This window comes from Macrobrachium rosenbergii, chromosome 54 (genome assembly GCF_040412425.1).
Source record: "Macrobrachium rosenbergii isolate ZJJX-2024 chromosome 54, ASM4041242v1, whole genome shotgun sequence".
NCBI classification, from domain to species: Eukaryota; Metazoa; Arthropoda; class Malacostraca; order Decapoda; family Palaemonidae; genus Macrobrachium; species Macrobrachium rosenbergii.
In genome coordinates this window covers 34,057,138-34,077,055 of record NC_089794.1, presented here as the reverse complement: position 1 = coordinate 34,077,055, position 19,918 = coordinate 34,057,138, and the positions used below count along the sequence as shown (strand labels likewise).

General features: G+C 39.2%; 1 protein-coding gene across 42 annotated transcripts in view; it reads left to right on the top strand.

The window, feature by feature from the left end:
* rols (rolling pebbles) overlaps positions 1-19,918 on the top strand; it is a 605,989-nt gene that overhangs the window by 564,883 nt on the left and 21,188 nt on the right. For all 42 annotated transcript variants that reach the window (XM_067097869.1, XM_067097860.1, XM_067097857.1 and 39 more), the window contains one exon: positions 19,539-19,694. In XM_067097869.1, coding sequence (XP_066953970.1) covers positions 19,539-19,694 — 156 coding nt within the window. The remainder of the gene's footprint in view (positions 1-19,538; positions 19,695-19,918) is intronic.

Genomic DNA, 19,918 nt, shown 5'->3' with positions numbered 1-19,918 from the left:
TTGTTCCTCCAACACAAAGAAATAACTTTATCATCTGCTGTACATCAAAAGCCTCTCAATGAACAGGTATTTCCCCGGTATGACACATTTCTCTTCGTTTGCTTTAAAAGGAGAAAGACATTTTAATCAGACCCCCGCTGTCTTGGTCAATAGGAAATTATTGAAGGTGTTCACCACTTCTCAGTGTGCTAGAATTCCTCTTACGAAGTGATTCAGCGCCCCACTTCCCTCCACTTCCAGGATATTGAACCAAACGGCTTTCATCATTGCGTTAGGAATTTGTGATCTTTATCTGCTGAGTTTCGTCGAGTTGCAGTGCCTGTGTGTTAGTGCTGTCTACTCTGTTCTCTTCAAAATGCAGTTCCACCCCTCAGAGCAGGCTGCCAGTTTATTCCAATAACGACTAGTCCATTGTAGTCTTCAGTATTTATTTCTTCATTTTATTATTTCAGAAAAGAATAATTTCAGATTTAATTGTATTTTCTTCGAAAGAATAAACGTTATGATTTTTTTAAGTTTTAGGTAATTAGTGATTATTTTTTTTTTTTTTTCTACAAATGGAATCGATTTGTCATTGTTTTTTAATTCGTATAGTTTCATTGCATGGATCATTTTACTTTTCAGTATTTTTATTTTTCACCCGTAGAGTAAGTTTTCTGAATTGTAGTTCGATTATATAATATATATATACATATATATATATATATATATATATATATATGTATATATATATATTATATATATACTTTATAGATAGGTAGATAACCCCTACTGAAGACTTTTCTTGATAACAGTTTAATTTTTTTTAACTTGTTACCTCTACCAAACTACTCCTCGGACGAATAGTACAGCATACGTCCTCCCAAATTCCCCCACATCCATGAACCATGTTTGGGTGCGATAGTTGTTTGCTAGTGGACGGGGTTTGTGGGTGGGGGAAGGGGGTTGTTGATCGTAAAGGGGGAATTCGCAGTAGCCTGAAGGTGCTGATGATGTGTGGGGCGTGTAGGTGGGTGGGCAGCTTAGCTATAAGATGGGTTATACACGAGGCAGGTTGTGGTGGGTGACCTTGTGTGTGTGTGTGTGTGTGTGTGTGTGTGTGTGTTTTCAAGGGAAGTGGTTAATGTACTGTTTTACTGTTAATTTCTCTTTGGTGCTTGACTGGCAGAGAGATATTCTCGTATCCATTATTTTATTAAAGGAAACGAGAGAGAGAGAGAGAGAGAGAGAGAGAGAGAGAGAGAGAGAGAGAGAGAGAGAGAGATTAGGAAATACTTGGGCAATACGCATTACTGGCGAATTATGGATCCTACGTAGCATAGATTGTGCAAAAATATGACACGCCTGTAGAAAAAAAATGTATTCTTGTCGTCTTTGGAATTGTGAAAGTACATTTTTTCTTAAGTTAATAGACTTTCGTTAAATACTTCAGGTAAATATGTTTTAATTCCTGAACGTCTTTAAATTTGGTGATGATATTATAAACCTTGAGCCACTTAATAGACCGACTGAGGGGGCGTGCCCCACTTTACTGTGAAGGAAAGGTCGGGAACAAGAAAGTGAAGTACAGAAGAAACGATTGGTTATTTACTCAATTATGAATATTACTTCTTCAATTCCTTGTAATTAAATGAGCAATACACTTAGGAAGAGAATAAATTCACATTCAATTTCCTGTGTAGATGTTTCAAAATCAATACAGGAAGCTATCGAGAGTTTGTTAAGCTCTCATAATCAGAATGAGACTTGAGCAAGTTCTTAAAAGTTCTCTAACCAAGATTTCAAAATATACAAAGAACAGAATCATTTCGGGATTATTTTTCAATATTAAAATCATTTATTTTAATTAACAGACCCTTTTTTAAAGTGGAAATGAATAGAAACGGGAATAAACCACTGTAGGTGAAAAGGTTTCGTTTGTAGTTGTGGTCTGGGGAAGAGAAACCACCAGAGAGAAACGACCGGGGAAAGGAGTGAAGGCATCCATTTAGCCCCAAAATCTCTGTGGGCATGAAAACTCATACATTATGCAGAGAGGGGCTGGTCCAAGGGAAGTGCTGGCTGGCTCTTCCTCCTATACATTTGTGGTTCACCCTTCCCTTGCTCTGTATTAGGATTGCAGTTCACCCTTTTCTCTTATATTCAGCCTTATATATATATATATATATATATATATATATATATATATATATATATATATATATATATATATATATATATATATATATATATAGTCTTCGAGGGCTGTAATTTAATGTAGATGGTTGTTTGGGATCTTTCTTTACGTTTCCCTCATATTCTGTTTTGATGCAATATGAACAAGTACCTCTCTCTGAATACTTCATATCTCCTAATTATTTCAGTGCAATATTCTCTCTCTCTCTCTCTCTCTCTCTCTCTCTCTCTCTCTCTCTCTCTCTCTCTCTCTCTCTCTCTCTATAGGTCGTGAAGGTACCCCCATCATTTCCGTGTGTTTGGTATTAGGTGGAAGATGCGTAGGTTTGGCAAATGGCTACGCTGGACGTGGTTTCACTAAAGAATGTGCTGTAATAAGTCATTGATATTATCATCCCTTTGGGCCACTTGCCCTGCAACTATACTCAACCCTGGATTCTGAAAAAAGAAAAAAAAATTAACCTAATTTACTCGCCCTACCCGGATGGTGGAGTTGTAGTTTATGTGGTAGGCTGTGGTTGCAAAGAAAATGCTGTGTGTTCTTTTACCATATATTTTCGTGGAGATTGATAATAGCCTTTCTCTTGCTCAGGTTAATTACATTTACCTTCGTTGAACCCAGTCCCTTTTTTTCTCTCCTTATTCCTCTTTCTAGTTGTTTCATTTCTCATGCGTGGTTATTGCATATCTTACTCTTCGGTATGTCCACAAATTCATGTGGCACCTGCCTAAATGCTATTTATCAGCTTTCTAAACAAAAGGAAAACGATTATAAATGAGTAAAATATCGTATGATAACATCTACGTAAATTTAAGCAAGTAAACAGTAAACAGGGAAAAGAGATGAATACGGAGAAGCCAGTGTAAGTTAGACGTATCCATGCGAGGAAAAAAAATGATTAAACGTATTCCCGTGTTAACGCCTTGCAGTGTGGAGCACCTGCTAAATTGCAGGGTTATTGCAGCATCCAAGTAAGCGGTCCTTATGGAAATTGGTCCATTAGTTAATGAAAGGGAATTAAATGTTGGGGCCCCTGAGCAAGGTGCCCGCCACAGCAGCTCGGGTACGGATAGATGGAAGGTAAGGGATAAGGGGAGGATGGCCTGCTTCCTGATACTTCTACTTACCTGACTCCTTTAATTTTTTATTTATTGTATTCCCTGATTTTTCTCAATTTTGCCTCCCGGGTTTCTTGATGTAGGCATAATGTACCATCAGTGAAATATTTCTATCAGGGAACATCAGTTTCACTTTCTTAACATTATTTTCGTAATGATTTTTAGTGTAATATTTTTACATTTTAGAAAGGCTCCAGTTGCGTATCTGTCATTTAATTCAGGTTGCACAGATTTAAGAAATCTTTAGAGGTAATGGCTCCTCACCTGCTCGTTTTAGAGACATTAATTTTACCTGTATTACAGGGAACGGTTTGGGTTCTACAGAATTACTTCATTTCGATAACCGTAATGAAAGTTAAGATAAATGTTGATGACTGACAACAGTTTTTATGACCATGATGAGTTACTAAAGAGAATAGATGGAAAGGTTTGATTATGAGCTATGAAAATGTCAGATTTAGTCCTTGAGTATAAATAAATAACTGCCATTGAAAGATGTAGCGAAGTATTTTTTCTTCTGTGGGAAAGCTTTCGTATCAGCTGGGATTGCATTGAAAATTTACGTAATTTTAGCCTATATGGATACTTGAACCTTCAGATTTATTTTGCTCTTTGACGTTCTCAGCAACCAGGAATGGCAAGACAACTCCCCCCGGCTCCCCAAACCACCACACGAAAACCCGAAGCTTGTATTTTACACCACTTTAGAGCTCGCTTGGAGTGGGTGTGGCTTCGTATGTATGGCAGCCCCGGAGTAGTGATGTATAGTAGGACATCTGAGGTAATGATGAAGTGTTTCTCCAAAGTATCCGGCGAGCGAACGGCCTTGAATTTGTAAATTTCAGTTCTTAGGATTTCAAAGGGAGCCGCTGCTCATTTGTAATGCGCGAGATGCTGGCCTATCAATCACTCGGCGTCTGGTATTCATCGAGTGCAAATGTGGTGCAACTGTTGGAAGAGAAATAGCTTTGCGAGATGAGACTCGAACCTCGCTGCTTTACGCGAGATGCGTCGAGCGCGTCAATGTCTCTTCTGGTCAGAACCGTTGGTTCTGGGGTTCAACTCCATTGCGTGTAGCTGTATCATTAAACCTGAAACTTTGAAGAGTTTAAACATGCTTTCAGGCATGGGGCTGACTAATTATTCTCTGAGGCGACTGGCTGTATGACACTTGTCTCCTCCCCCTCCCCCTCCCCTTGGTTTGGGTGGAGAGAGAGGAAATCCCTTGGTGCTGGGTATGCAGCTCGAAAGTCTAAACAAATGCATACCTGTTATTATGCAAAGTAATGTCTTCATCTTGTGGTTATTGCTTTTCGCGCTACATATGAAACTCTTTTCAAGGGTTGTCTGTTTGTTTATTGGTTAAAGAAAGGAATTCAGATCTTAAAAATTAGTATTTTGCCATAAACTCAAGTACCTAAGTATGATAACGAAATGTGTGTTTGAGAGAGAGAGAGAGAGAGAGAGAGAGAGAGAGAGAGAGAGAGAGAGAGAGCGGGCTGTAGGAAATGCCACTTTGGATTAAAGAGAAGCTTCAGACCAATACTTACCAGTCATTAGGCGTTTTTTTTTCACTTGTTCTTCAGGAGTCACCTGAAGTCATCTCTCTCTCTCTCTCTCTCTCTCTCTCTCTCTCTCTCTCTCTCTCGTATGTGATTTACCTTTGCAGCTATGAAGAACTGGTTCTTGTCTTTTTTTTTTTTTTTTTTTTTTTTTTTTTTTTTGTCGTATCCTACTGTGCCTCGAAGCACCAGCAGGTGATTTGAACGTAAGTGGTCAACCTAGAGGCTTACCAACTTCGGCATGTCGGGTAAACACTGTTCAGGTAGATATAGCCTTTGGGGCCTTGTCCTTTATTTTGGCAGGTGTGTGTACGTCTTAAGAAGACACACGACAACTCTGGAAGAGGAAAAACAAAAATGTTCGTTTGTGAAATTTACGCTACCATAGATTAAGGCAAACGTATTTCTTTTTTTTAATATATATATATATATATATATATATATATATATATATATATATATATATATATATATATGACTATTTATAAACGTGATTCATATACAATCAGAAAGCTACAAACGTCCTTTAATATGGTGAATTGGATATTAAAGGACTGTCTCTGATTATATATATATATATATATATATATATTATATATAAAATATAAATATGATTTATATACATATATATAAACTTCTTTTTGGCAGCCATGTTATTCTGTCTTTTTACCTAAAATAAAACATGATTTGGAATCACATTTTGTAGCGTATACTTCACCAAATGTTTGTTCGTTATAGTTTTGTTAAATATATGCTTATTCTACACGAGCAAACACACTTGGCATTTACTCACAAATATGAATGTATTTCGCTTGTCGACAGAGTAATTATAAAATTCTTGGAAAATTTAAACAATATAAGAAAAATTTTGTGTAAGAGTTCTGACAATTTTTTTCAAATTCAGAAAGACAAGCTCGAAAAAAAGATCTTAAGAGATTATTTTTAAAAACCTGAGGAACATAACACTTCTTCATAGAAACCTCTTGTTTTATTTACAATTTTTCGAAATTTCAGCGTAGTGGATTTTTATGTTGCTAGTGTTTTTTTTTTTTTTTTTTGTGGGGCCTCTTTAGGATATTTTGTTCTCTTTGTCGATCAGGAGACTTATGCTAATCCAGTCCTCTTGTGTGGAAAATAAAAGTAAGACGAACCGCTTTTATTGACTCGAGAGGTCTACAGTTTCGGATTTCAAAAGGGCCATAAAAGGCAGGTGATAGGACAGCGATTCCTTAACAGGCGCACGTTAGGCTCCAGTAAATTCACATTTCACCCTTGTCGTCAGCCGCCCTTTCTTTTCCCAGATTTATTAGAAAGTGACCTTTGGGCCCAAGAGACTTTCCAGGTGTCGCATTTTACTCAGCATCCATTTTTTAGGCAAGTGCTTGGATTTTTACTTTGGGTGATAGGCTTTTTTTTTATTTATTTATTTTTCTTTTAAAGAATTTACTCCCATTGGTTTGAATCAGTATCATTGGTTAATCAGTGCAGATCCTTTCGGCTTCGTAGTTACAAGCATTCCAAAAAGCGCGAAGAATTCGAGAAGTTAAGAGGGCCTTAGAATTACATATGTCTGTAAAAGTGACCAATACATGTTTTAAGTCGTTTGTGTATAGTACTTTGACGTCACGTATCAAAAATGTTTCCTCTGTTCCTTCGCTCCGATTTTTATCATTTAGTCGTGATATTCGACCCTCTTGAATAATTTGTAAAGAATGCCAAACCTTCACCAGCATCTTTGCAAATGTCCTTCAAGGATTTACGAACTGAATCATCAGCAGTAATGTGTGAAACGGCGTGATTCCTCTCGGTGTAGAAGTTGGACAGGCAGTTGCCCTCAGTCTGTTTAATGGAGAGTCGTTTTTGTTGTTTACTAATATGAGCATCAGTTTTTTTTTTTTAACTTGAAAGAAGATTCGTTCCCAAGTTATTGGCATAGCGCTAAAGTTTTCAGAACCCGAATAGCCTCAAAGCTAAGTTTTTCGCTTCAACGGAACGCCTGATAAAAATAAAACCTTTTGTTCAGTAATGTCTGTTAACCAACACAATGGAGTCCTGTAAACTTCCCCCCACCCAACCCTTCAGAAAAATAACGTCCAGGAATCTCCAACACACAATAATAGGGGTAATGTTCGTCAGGTCGACTAAAAGATTAAAACATTTGGTCAGGAATCTCCAGCACTGCAGCAACCCACCCTTCATCCCTCCCTCCCCCAGCTTGCCTCGTCCAACCGCCACGCTGTCCAGCCCGTCCTGGATCTTCTTACTCTCCCCTCACCTCCCTCACACCCCGCCCCCTCCCCCCGAATCCTTTCCCGCCACCCCTATGACTCATCCACGCTCGCGTCCTTTATATCCTTCCAACGACTATACCCTTCTTGCAGCAAGTCCTTTGGCCCGGCCTTTGGGGTGGGGGAGGAGATGGGGGGGTTGTTACTAAGAATGGTGTGGGTGGTTGGGTGGTAAGAGGTGATTTAACACCAGGAAAGAGCAGCGTGTTTTTTGCAGCCTTCTGGGTTCATGCTGTTGCCGTTTTTTTTATTTTTTTTATTGCAGGTTTTTCTTAGTGTACTGATAATTCATGTGTCATTCCCCTTGCTTCGCACTTGCGTTTGTATCTTTGTGTTCTTAGGTTGTGTGAGTGGCGTAGTTGTTTGTGAATTGCTGTAGTGGATTTCCAGTTTAATGATTTTGTGCTAAATCAGATTTGGTGTCAGATTTTCGTGCAGAAACACCTGAGACATAGTGTTGCGGGAAACTGCTGTTGTATTCTATCATCCTTTATTGCAGAGGCTTGAAGCACGGCCACCGGTAGCCATGCTTGAAGAACGTCGTGGCAGAAATATGCCAGTTGGGTCCGTTAAATTTTTTGAAATATTTTTCCGTTATTTCTGGTTATTTTACCCTATCGGCTGGAGAAATCTAGCCTTGACTTTTCAAAGTTGATTCATCGATTTTGAATGAAGTTATTGTAATAGTTTTTAACAGACATCAGGTTTCCAGATTGTTTCCCAGGCCATTTGCATAATCAGGTGTGTGTATTTTAACTCTTGGAAGACAGGTAGGCTTATGTGACCCTCCGTAAAAACATCACCACAGCCTGAGGCCATTATGTAAAGCTGGAAATTACCATAAAAAAAGAACTTTTACAGACGCTAAAACCAGTTGGAGGAGAGCCTTGAACAGGTGTATCCCGTCGGTATAACTTTCAGAAATTACTGAGGTCGTCAGTTTTAGCTGAGCCATAACTTACAATGTATCAGAAGCGACCGTCTGACATTTTATCGAGAGCCGGTTTAGCGTACTTCTAAAGAGCTAGAATAGTCTCTTTGAAGGACTCTGCCAGCAGAGTTGGCATGCTAGAGTGTATTCTTTGCCTTATTGCTTATAATACTTAGCATTAGTGACTATTACCAGGTAACTGTACATTACTGAAGACTTATTGTGTTAAGGTATCATACCACACTGGTAAGAGTTGCTGTTTCACTCTCCTTAATGTATCTGATTGGTACCTACAGATACTATGCTGCACTAGTAATCGTAGTTTAGGTAATTTCACAAGTTCATGAGAATTATTGTCACCAGTTATATTTCACAAGTCCGTTGATAAGCGCAGACTAAGTGAATCCGTAAAGCAAATTACCCAGACCACCGCCTCTTGATTCAATCCCTTCATCTGAGTCTAGCGTAACATCGGTTCTGTCTTCGACTTATTAAGGTTGCTTGCAGCTAAAAGATATAAATCACCCACTCTCTCCTCTCTCTCTCTCTCTCTCTCTCTCTCTCTCTCTCTCTCTCTCTCTCTCCTTAAAATTGGACACTCATAGAGCAACCAGGAGGGAGGAGGGGACTTCGCAACAAGCGTCCTGTTGCAGCTCTCTCTCTCTCTCTCTCTCTCACCGGTCTGGCATGAAAATAATTGAATACCTGTTCTTGCAACCTGGTGTTTGCGTGCTGTTACAGAGCATGATCATCCGTAACACCTTGAGGAAATGCACCTGGGCTGTCTTAATTTATTCTGAAGAGATGCACAACAAGCCTCCAGAAGCAGTGTCTAGTAGAAGGAGGCGGGTGGCTCAGAATAGATTGAGAGTTGATTAGGATAGGAATGGCTCATGGGATAGAGGTTTGAAGTGCCTAGTGTAAAGATTATATGACGCTCCTGTGTTTTAAGGGTCATAAGGAAGTTAGGAAATGAGCCCTGTTAGTGAGGATGGGGAGTACTGTGTACAAGTCTAATGAGGCACTGCGATCATTTAAATCATTTAAGTGGAGGGAGAGTATACTGCAAAACGAAATATGTATATTATAAACATATAAACCCACATGTTTTGCATATATATATATATATATATATATATATATATATATATATATATATATATATATATATATATATATATATGCATTTCTGTGTGTGTATACCTGCCACAGTATATAGGAACTGACATTTGAAGAAACGACAATTTCAAATCTCGGATGACGTCATCTCGAGGACGAGGCACATAAGGAGTTGGTGGAAGGGGTTGGGGGGGGGCGGGGGTTATGGGTAAGCAAGCTTTTGGGGGTCGTTGCTCCCGCATCCACTCCTGTGTATCCTTCATCAAACAGGTTAGCAGCAGGAGTAGGTTGGAAGGTTCTTTGGCAGGACGGTTCTGTCCTGCGATGAAGACTCATGCAGGACATGGCGGCCAAAACGATTATATAGTTGGAGGTGATTTTTTTCTTCTCTCTCTCTCTCTCTCTCTCTCTCTCTCTCTCTCTCTCTCTCTTCTCTCTCTCTCTCTCTCTCTCATTCAGTATATATTTTTATTACCTTCCCAATCTCTCTCTCTCTCTCTCTCTCTCTCTCTCTCTCTCTCTCTCTCTCTCTCTCTCTCTCTCTCTCTCTCTCTCTCCACATCCATAATCATGGTTTATGGTTGTGGTTTCGGGTTTCCTTTATTGATTATGCTTGTAGTTTCTCGAGTTCTCGAAGTTTAATTTGGCTTTTAAAATCTGTTAAATATTAATATGTTAATATTTCGTTATACCAGCATTGTAATGTCTACCGACGTCCAACTCCACATGAAAGAAACAAACACACGAAACCCCATCATGCGATGCATTGCTCCACGAAGCCTGCCTGCGCCAGTAAACATGGGTGAGAATCTCTCTCTCTCTCTCTCTCTCTCTCTCTCTCTCTCTCTCTCTCAGTTTCTCTCTCAAGCGTGGGCTGCAGCTGCAGTTTGGACAGACAAGCGTTGGTTGAGGCTTTTGCCCTTTGGCGTTGGTTGATTTTGAGAGAGAGGAGTAGAGAGAGAGAGAGAGAGAGAGAGAGAGAGAACGCAAAGACAAAGAGGAACAAGCTGTCTGGAGAGTGTCTGTTATTTGTGCAACCTTCGTCGTTTAATGGAATCAACGATGGAATAGGTAACTTCTGTTTCTTCGAAGTATTTGTTATCTGTTTAATTTCAGGAATGGTTTGATTTATTTCTGTGTACATTTTTCTGATAGAGAGTTTTGTGTATGCTGTTCTAGTTTCCGTATCTGTTGACTGATTTATGAACAAATCCTTTTTGTCGCCTACTTGAATAAGCTCTTTTCCAATTACAGCAAAGTCAGTTTCACTTTCTGAAGTATTTTGCTTTGTTCTTATTAGGTAGGAATGGATGAAGATGACTACTTACTCGTGAGATGAAATTCCCCATATAATAGACGCTGATTTTCACAGGCTTGTTACTGTATCATAGTTCTCCATATTAATATTCTACTGTATTGACTTGTCAAAGTCACTTATTTAGGGTTGACTTGCTCTTAATACAGGTTGCTCACAGATCAAGATGCCGTGCTGGCTCTGTGCCAGCTCAGTCGAACAACATCCACGCAGTGCCAGAATGTCTTTAGAAAATTGTAAATTCATTATTAGAAGTTATCCATAATGACTCCTCTGTATTTTATTTAATTTAGAACTCGTTGGGGAGTGTCATCCAGTTTTATCCATTAAAACAAAAGAAAATTATATAGAAAAGTCAAATTTTGATTTAGGAAAGTCAAATTCAGATATTCCCCCCACTAACCATTCCTCCTGTTGCATTATCGCTTTTTCTTACTGATGTGTCATGGAAACTCGATTTCCAGCTTGGTGAGGAGACGTCCTTGAGGTGTTTTCGAGTCCGTGCGAGAGGGAATAAGGATCCAAGAAGTTGGATCGCATGATTTTGCATGAGTTAGGTTATGCGTTGGAGTGTATCGTTGAGAAATATTGGGCTTTATTTTGAATTTACAGATATTTCAGATTCTCTTGTTATATATGAAAGCCAACTGGAACTGCAGTGTTATCAAAGCCAGGCATAAAAAGAAGGTAGTCTAAATAGACAGTTGTCTAGATGAAAATGAAAGGGATTTAACCTAACCCTAAAGAAAACTGATTGGCCTCGCAACACGATGCATGTTATAGCAGATTTTAGAGATTAAAAATTGCATCTTTGAATAAAAAGAACTGTATATGTGTAGCATACTGGGTCTCATCTCCGAAAAAGTTGGCAAACCCGCCTCTTAAAACGACAACAAGCCTATGGCTAAATGGAGATGGCTAAAAGCAGAGAGGGAGAGAATGGATTAGAGAGAAAAAGAAATAAGTCTAAAGCCAAGGGAAGTGATAGACGTTCTCCTCAAAGAAGGGGAGGCTATAGAATTCGGTAATTACAAGGGAGGGCAAGAGACTAAGAAATAAAGGAGCGTTGGTGTTGATCTGTTGGAGATCTCCACGAACTGGCAACACCTATTGCAAGGAGGCGGCTGGCCATTGCAAGGTTATAGAGGCAGTTGCAGGATTAAGCTCTGCAGTGCGGGGGCGATGGACACCTGAGAGAGTTGCACTTTTTTGAGATGGGGAGACGCCCTTCGTACCTCTAGTCTCCTCCCCCCCCCCTTCCCCTCCCCTCGTTCTCCTTGATTCATTTCTCTCTCTCTCTCTCTCTCTCTCTCTCTCTCTCTCTCTCTCTCTCTCTCTCTCTCATTTAATGTACTAGTCTTTGTTTTATCTATATGTGCTGCGAGGTCTCTCTCTCTCTCTCTCTCTCTCTCTCTCTCTCTCTCTCTCTCTCTCTCTCTCTCTCTCTCTCTCTCTTTTAATGTACTAGTCTTTGTTTTATCTATATATGCTGCGAGGATTTTCTCTATGCATTCGTTTTGTCGTAGCCTTTGTCCTTTTTTTTTCTTGCGTCAGCGTAATCTTGTTAACCAGTCTCTCTCTCTCTCTCTCTCTCTCTCTCTCTCTCTCTCTCTCTCTCTCTCTCTCTCTCTCTCTCTCTCTCTCTCTCTCTTTCCGCGTAAGTCTCGTTCCTGGTTCATTACTTGGATTTATTTTTCAACCTTATCCCTCTTTGTGATCCTTCTTGGGATTATCATCTTGTCCTCCAGACTTGCGAGCATGATGCCTAGATGCTGTGCTTGTCAGTGGTAATTTATCCTCTTCCTTTTATGTCTGTAGTTGAAACATTATTATTATTATTATTATTATTATTATTATTATTATTATTATTATTATTATTATATAAAATGGAAGGAGACATTCAATGCAAATGAACTCAGACACCGTTGAAGTAAAACAGCCAAACTTCACCATCGATTAATATCACACTCTCACCTCTTCTTCCTCCTCCTCCTCCTCCTCCTCCTCCTCCGTTACCCTTTTTTGTCCTAGTTTATCGTGTAATCGTATCTTATCCGTTATTGTCTTTTTTTCTTCTTCTTCCTTTTACTGGGAGAAGAGAGGGTGACTAAGGCCCTTTGCCGATATGCAGGCGTTGTTGGCGGAAGAAGCCTCATCATATATGGGCAAAGGGAAGTAGGCTCGAACCCTTCCCTGGCGTTGCTGCATCTCGGGTTGCCTTCGTCTTCTTCTTCTTCTTCTTCTTCCATTGGGGATGCAGGACTTGTTTGTGTGTCCTCGTGCGTGTGCGCGTGCGCTTGTATGCCTGTGTGTGTGTGTGTGTGTGAGAGAGAGGGAAAGAGAGAGAGAGAGAGGGGGGAGGGGCTTTTGATTGTATATCTTCGCTTGATTTATTCCGCAACTGACCAATTTTCTAATAAATCTGCAACGGTTGCACGAACAGAGCCTTGAAGGGAGTATACTTTGCCCCATTAGTATCCAATAAGTAGATCATAAAGTGATAACAACACTGGTGTAAAGGATAGAGACAAAGGAGAAGAACATTAAATCTACCTTCTTCAGTACTTCATATTTTCCAGACAATTTATGACTTTCTTCACTCTCCCCTACTCCGACTTATCCCACTCCTGTCCTATCCCAAGCCTCTGCCTTGCTTGCTTGCTTGCTTGCTGACAAAATACATCCTCTCCATTTAGCAGAGAGTGCGTTTAGGAACAATATGTCTTGGGGAAGCACTTGGCTTTAAGCTTGACTTGTAGATTTAGTCATTCTCTCTTTCTCTCTCTCTCTCTCAAAAGAAATAAATAAATAAAATAAAATCATTACATCTTGGAAATACTAAGGTAATTGACCACAAGATAAATTTCATTATTCTTAATATTACTGTTTTTCCGAATGATCTAAGTAATGCCCTGTTGTTATCACATGACTGGGCTATCGAATCTCGCTTCGGTTTTCGAAGAAGTCTTAGTTGCTGCTTGGTGGAAACACAAACAGGTTTCCAAAATGTATGATTAAGATAACTTGAGAGAGAGAGAGAGAGAGAGAGAGAGAGAGAGAGAGAGAGAGAGAGAGAGAGAGAGAGAGAGAGAGAGAGAGAAAGCCAAAAAGACGGTTATACTGTTCGCTTATTTATGGTCGTGTTCGATCATTTTATGATCGCCCAAAGACCGTAAATGGCGTGGCTTTGTGCTTGCAAGTTAATGCTTCATCTTCTATTTCATTTTCTGAAGTAAGACGTTAAAAGGTCAAGTGTCAGCGATTGAAAGATAAAGCGTAATTTTCATCCCTTCCACGTGTGAGGTCTGTTAGGTACGATTTTTTTTTTTTTTATTTTTTTTGGGGGGAAGGGAGTGGGGGGCGCAGAATCCTGGGCGAATGGAGGTTACTTTGCTAACCCACTTGCTCCCTCAAAAGAAGAGGAAAGGTAGCGGCCATAGAAGTGTGAGAGTGAAGAGAAATGGAAAAATCCATATGAAATAATGCAAGTCTTTCGCATTGACTGGTAGTTATTGTACATTGTGAATAATAATAATAATAATAATAATAATAATAATAATAATAATAATAATAATAATTTGGAAGGATTCCCTCTTTTAGGGCAGTGTTTTTCAAAACAATTGCTGTTTCATTTGCAGTTAGGTGGTATAATATATTTATACCACCTACCTGCAAACGAGAAGAATATAATAAGAATAGAAAAGACTCTCTACAAGCTAAATAATAATAATAATAATAATAATAATTATGATGATGAGAGACACGTCCATATGCATATTCAGTCGCAGTTGCAGAATGAACAATTTGGTCCAATTACATGTAACAACAAAGAGTTGTTTCGTATGAAATTACACGCCTAGTTATTAGAAGTCATATAACTGTTTGGTGACCTGTTACATTAATTAATCATCAGGCAGTGACCATAGTCGTTGGGAAGCCAGTTTACATGATCCATCAGTCAATCAATTGCTGACCGTATGTTTTTTTGTGAGATTTATATATATATTATATATATATATATATATATATATATATATATATATATATATATATATATATATATAGATAGATAGATAGATAGATATGTGTGTGTGTGTTGCTACGAACAATATTTGTGTTTACTGATATGATTTGCATTAATCATATATGTTCAAGAATCCCTGTTTATGTACACCACCACCCGTCTTTCCTTCTGTTGAGACTCCTTGCCGCTTCTCGTATTCTGTTTTATTTCCTCGCCTTGGTGCCCAGCCGTCTTCGCTTTTTTGGACTGCGGGACCCTAACTTCTCTCGAGCTGTTCTGCTGTGGTATCATTATTTTGTTCTACATACGTAAAAAGTGTTTGTGAAGTATTTACAGTTGTGTTTTATTCGTAAGTTGAGAATTCTGTTTTATTTATGTAAGAGTTGTGTTGCATTTGATTACTGGGAACAGATGCTATTTGCGTAATTATATAACCCGAGCATTTCCTCATAATTCATTTACGTTCCTTATTGTTCTGGTTTAATATTTCCAAGTGTCTCTACGTGTTTGTGTAATGACTCCTCACCTACTCCTAGACCATAACACATAGGATATCGTTACAGTATACGTAGTTACATACATACATACGTATGAAAGATATTAAAGTACGTGAGGTCACACATCCTGCCTCTGGCGTGATTCACAAGAAAGAATTCCAGCGGTTGTCGTGAGAAGCATTTACGAGATAAAAGACCCCATTCCTCTTGCCTTCCCAATAAGGAAGCATCACCTTCGGGTTTCGTCTAAAGCTGTCATTTCGTAGCCTCCGGAAACTGTCCCTTGGTCCTTGGCAGGTAATAACACCTGTACGGCGACGTGACTGTGAAATTATCGTGCATTTATTCCTTCGGTGGAGAGAGAACTCGATATTACGGTTAGCGATATCAATTCGAATCTGGAGGCTGTGTCGGTGTTGAGGGCGATTGTTGTAACCACAACTTTTTTCTTTGATATTTTATTGCGGCTTTGTATCAGTTTTCTCAGTTGTTGAGTTTAATTTTTTTTATAATATATATGTATTTATATCTGCACTGTATTTTTCAATTTGTCGCTATGCCACTGAGAACCAGCGTATTAATTTGTCACTGAATCATATCTATCATTTTTATCCTGTTTCAGTATTATTATTACTATATTATTGGTGTTATTGCACTTATTGTTATTACTGTCTTTGTGCTAGTTCCTGTTTATTGTACATTTTTGCCATTACTTTTTAAATCACCGATGTTTTCTTGAGATGTTTCGTATAAGAAGAGTTAGATGTGGAAGTGAAGTCGTCTGTCTTTGTTTTTAAGTTCTTCCTTGAGGCAGCCACTCGCTGACTGATACACATTAACCCCCTTGAAATATGGAATGCCAAGACTTCCATCTTCTGAACCGCATACCCTCCGGGCACAATAAACCAACAGCGTTTTTAAAACACGACTTGGAGATTAGCATTATGTAGATGGTGATGCATATCAGCCATTGGCTGATGTCTTCATTGTGAATTCAAACTTTTTTTTTTTTTTGAGGCGGTGGTAGGGGAGTTGAGGGGAAGGGGTTGGGGTGGAGGCCTGCCCCTCGTTCCCATAAATCTGAGGTTTGATGGGTAAGCCTTCACTGTCTTGTCTTCCTTCTTATGTAATGAAATATTCTAAGTGTGCTGTCTCATACAGGGAGATTATTCTCTTCCTATATTTCCTCCATAGGGGAGTTAGTGCCGACAGTTCACCTTTTGCGGTGCATTGCAGGCATTACTTAAGGTTCTTTGTAGCGTCCCTTCTGCCCCCCTAGCTGCAGCCTCTTTCATTCCTTTTACTGTATTCTCTTTCTTCCGTCTTACTTTCCACCTTCTAACAAGTGTTTCGTAGTGCGACTGCGAGGTTTTCCTCCTGTTATGGCTTTCAAACCTTTTTACTGTCGGTTCCCGTTTCAGAGCTGAATGACCTCATAGGTCCCAGAGCTTGGCCTTTGGCCTAAATTCTATAGTCTGTGCTATTCTATTCTTCATATATTTCGACAAGCGTTACAACACCTTTCTTTCAAGATGTTGTTCATTTCGCACTTGAGTTGTTCTTCCTAGGATTGGGTGTTGGTCGCTTCAGCTTCGTACGTTGATTCATTTGTATTCATTTGTATTCTCCGGAAGGCAACTTGGGTTTCTTGGTCGCCAGCAAATAACTTCATAAACTTCATAAACATCGCGAAGACTTATTATCAGTTTGTTGATCTTGATGAAGTCCTGTGTAGAATTACTTATGTAATTTTAAGACTTAACGGTTTGCCACTGGGTAGTTGGTGATAAGTTTAGAATACTTTACTAGAACAAGGGCGTTTATATCTTTTGAAGGTTGCTTTTTGTCAAATTTGAATCGTCGCTTAATAGAATAAGTCCTGTGATCGTTCAGATTTCTGATTTTTTTCCCTCAGTTCGAAGAGAGTTGAAAGTAATTTGATTGGTTGATGTTGTTAAGTTTTAGTTATTTATTGAAGCAAACATCGTCATAGCATGAAGTCGTGGCCAAGATAATCTAGATGTTTGAAGAGTATCTTTCTTATGTTGTAAAAAAAAAAAAACCATCGTTGCACAAGACACAGTATAAAATGGAAACGCTATTTACCGTTGTTTTACCGGTAGAAGGAATTACATGACCGAGGAGAAACAGGGACGAGGGTAACATCATTCATTTTATTGGTAAAAGGAGTCAGAAAAAGACGTTCGCAAAAACAAAAACAGATAACGTCTTTATTTACAGTTTTGTTTTAAGCCAGCTCGGGAATTTTCAAAGGTCTGCAGAAACGGAACAGGCTTTTGACCGTTGTTGTTTTACTCGCAGAAAGGAATCAAAAACAGACCCACACGGAAACAGAACAACCTCCTTTTTGTTGTTCTGCTGAGAGAAGAACCTCAAAGAGAAGGCTGCTGCCCGTACGTACGTGTCTTTTGATGCCACTGCATATTCATCAGGGTCTGAATGCCTCTTTAGTTACCGCGTCCTAAGGACTGCGGTGGTAGAGGTCATTTTCGGTTTATGGTTTTGCATAAAATCCCTTACGTGGACCCTGACCCCGCGGTCCATCTTGGTTACTTCGCAGAATTGTCAAAGCATCACGTACTGCGGATGGCTGTGAGGGAGTGTTGTTGAAAGGAATGGCAGATTTGAGGCAGAACATGGGAGATGTGGGGTGTTTTTGGTGCGTCTTTTGATACGGTGCAGATCACTCTCGGCATTGTTGAATCAGTAGTAAAGTATTCATGGTTTTTTTTAATAATGATTGGTTAAAAGGATGCCTCATGTGTCATTATCTGGTCCTGTGTTTTTTTCTTTTTAAAATGCAGACGTGTTTAGTTTAAGATTGGCATTTTAATTGCATTTTTGGCATTTCTGCAATGTTTGCATATTAGTAACAGTAATAAAGTAACAGCAAAAAAGCAGTAAAATAAAAGAGAGTGCTGTAAATATTTGAGTTTTATTTACCCTAAAGAAGTCCTAAATCACCCACCTCCAAATAAGGCTTAAAATAGCTTATAGTTCCTCTCTCTATCAACACGTACCTTCGTCGTCTATCATGAAGTCGTGGCACACTCCTAATTTATAATATTCGCCTCCCTGAAGATTCCTCAGGATATTCCCTTGGAAGGATACATCTTCGGAAAGATACATCATCCGGTACTTTGACGTGGATCACGAAGTGTTGAAATTTGCTTTGGCCATATTTGGGTTTCTTATGGCCTGTGCCGAAGTGACAAATTTTGATGGAACGTCTGTTAGGAACTATAGGGAGGCTTTGGTGGACACGGTCCCTCCGACTTGGTGTTGGTACTCGGGGATGGGCATTGTGGCCATGGGGAAGGTGCTGTGTTGGTGGGATGTGTATGTTGTCAATGAAATGTGCATGGTGTCCTTGGGAAAAGTGTAGTACTTTTTTGTCATGGGCATCGAAGCTGTGGGATGGGTATAGTACTTTAGGATAGAGGACTAGATGGTATCGCAAAGCAGTTGGTTTGGTGGCCATGATGCCAACAGGGTGGGTATGGTATCCATGTTGTGGCATAAGGACAGGGTTAAGGCAGGAGAATACAAGCATCCGAAGGTCCTTCGTTGCCAAAGTCTGTTTCAAAGAACTGTGCTGTGAGACCTTCAACACGGATGAAAGAAGCCAAGTGGAAGACTCGGGTGAATAATGAAAACACCGTTTAGGCAAGAGATAAAGGGATGCCCCGGCTTGTGGACGGTTTGAACAGAATATTAAGAACTTGATGTACGCTGGCTTTCATACCGTGTTTCCTTGTCATACGCAGGACTTGGTAGTCAAGGACAACGTTGGTTATGGTATTATACGCATGTTCTCTTGGGAGTGAGTTGTTGTGTTGAGAGTCTTAATATTATGTTTGTGAACTAAATCGTAAAAGAAGGATAATAAAGAGGGCTTTTCTTATGTGCATGTGTGTGGGCACTTGCGTAATGTTGAAACGCCAAGATGGTCTCTACATCCGTTTCATCTGCAACAGAAATCCCTATGTTTTTTTGTAAATTTATGGGGGTTGAGCACTAACAGTGCTTTCCATTAAATCTCAAGTGTGCCTCTTAATTGACCAAAGCATTAATTTTAGTGCCTGGTAGATTGTGAATTGTAGAGGGTTGCAGCCAGATTGGAGAAGATCATGGGGTTTACAACCCCATCCTTGAAATAGCTGTAGAAAGCTATTTATAGCAAAATAGCATCATCTGGACACACACACACACACACACACACACACACACACATATATATATATATATATATATATATATATATATATATATATATATATATATATATATATATAATAGTATAATACATTGTCTATCAGAAAGATATACTGTCTATATATATGCATATGTATATAATGTGACATAAGAAAACGCGATTTTCAATTGCAATTTTTCTTCGTGCACATCCATTGGTTGGCATGTCACAGTTGATTTGATACTGTATCTATATGACCCCTGTTTAAAAAGTGCTTTCTTTCTTGTTGCAGACGTCTACGCCAAACTAAAGGACGGTGGTATCTGCCCCATCTGCAGGATGCCGTTCGACAAAGGCAAGAAGCGAAAATTGATCGACCAGTGCGGCCATGAGAGGTGCTACTCATGCCTCTTCAAGTCCGAGACTTGTCCAATATGTGCTCTTCAAGGTAAGTTTTTTTTTTTTTTTTCTTTTTTTTTTTTTTTTTTTCAGTTAGGGGTTTTCTTTTTCTTTTCGTTAGTTAAAAGGTGCCTTCAGTTCGCGGCAGTTATAATTTAACTGAAAGTATTCTGCGGTACTCAAATTGACAGAACTTTTTAGGTTTTGGCACTAGAAACTAGAAGAGAGAGAGAGAGAGAGAGAGGTACTTGTCAGCAGACCTGTATGCTTAGG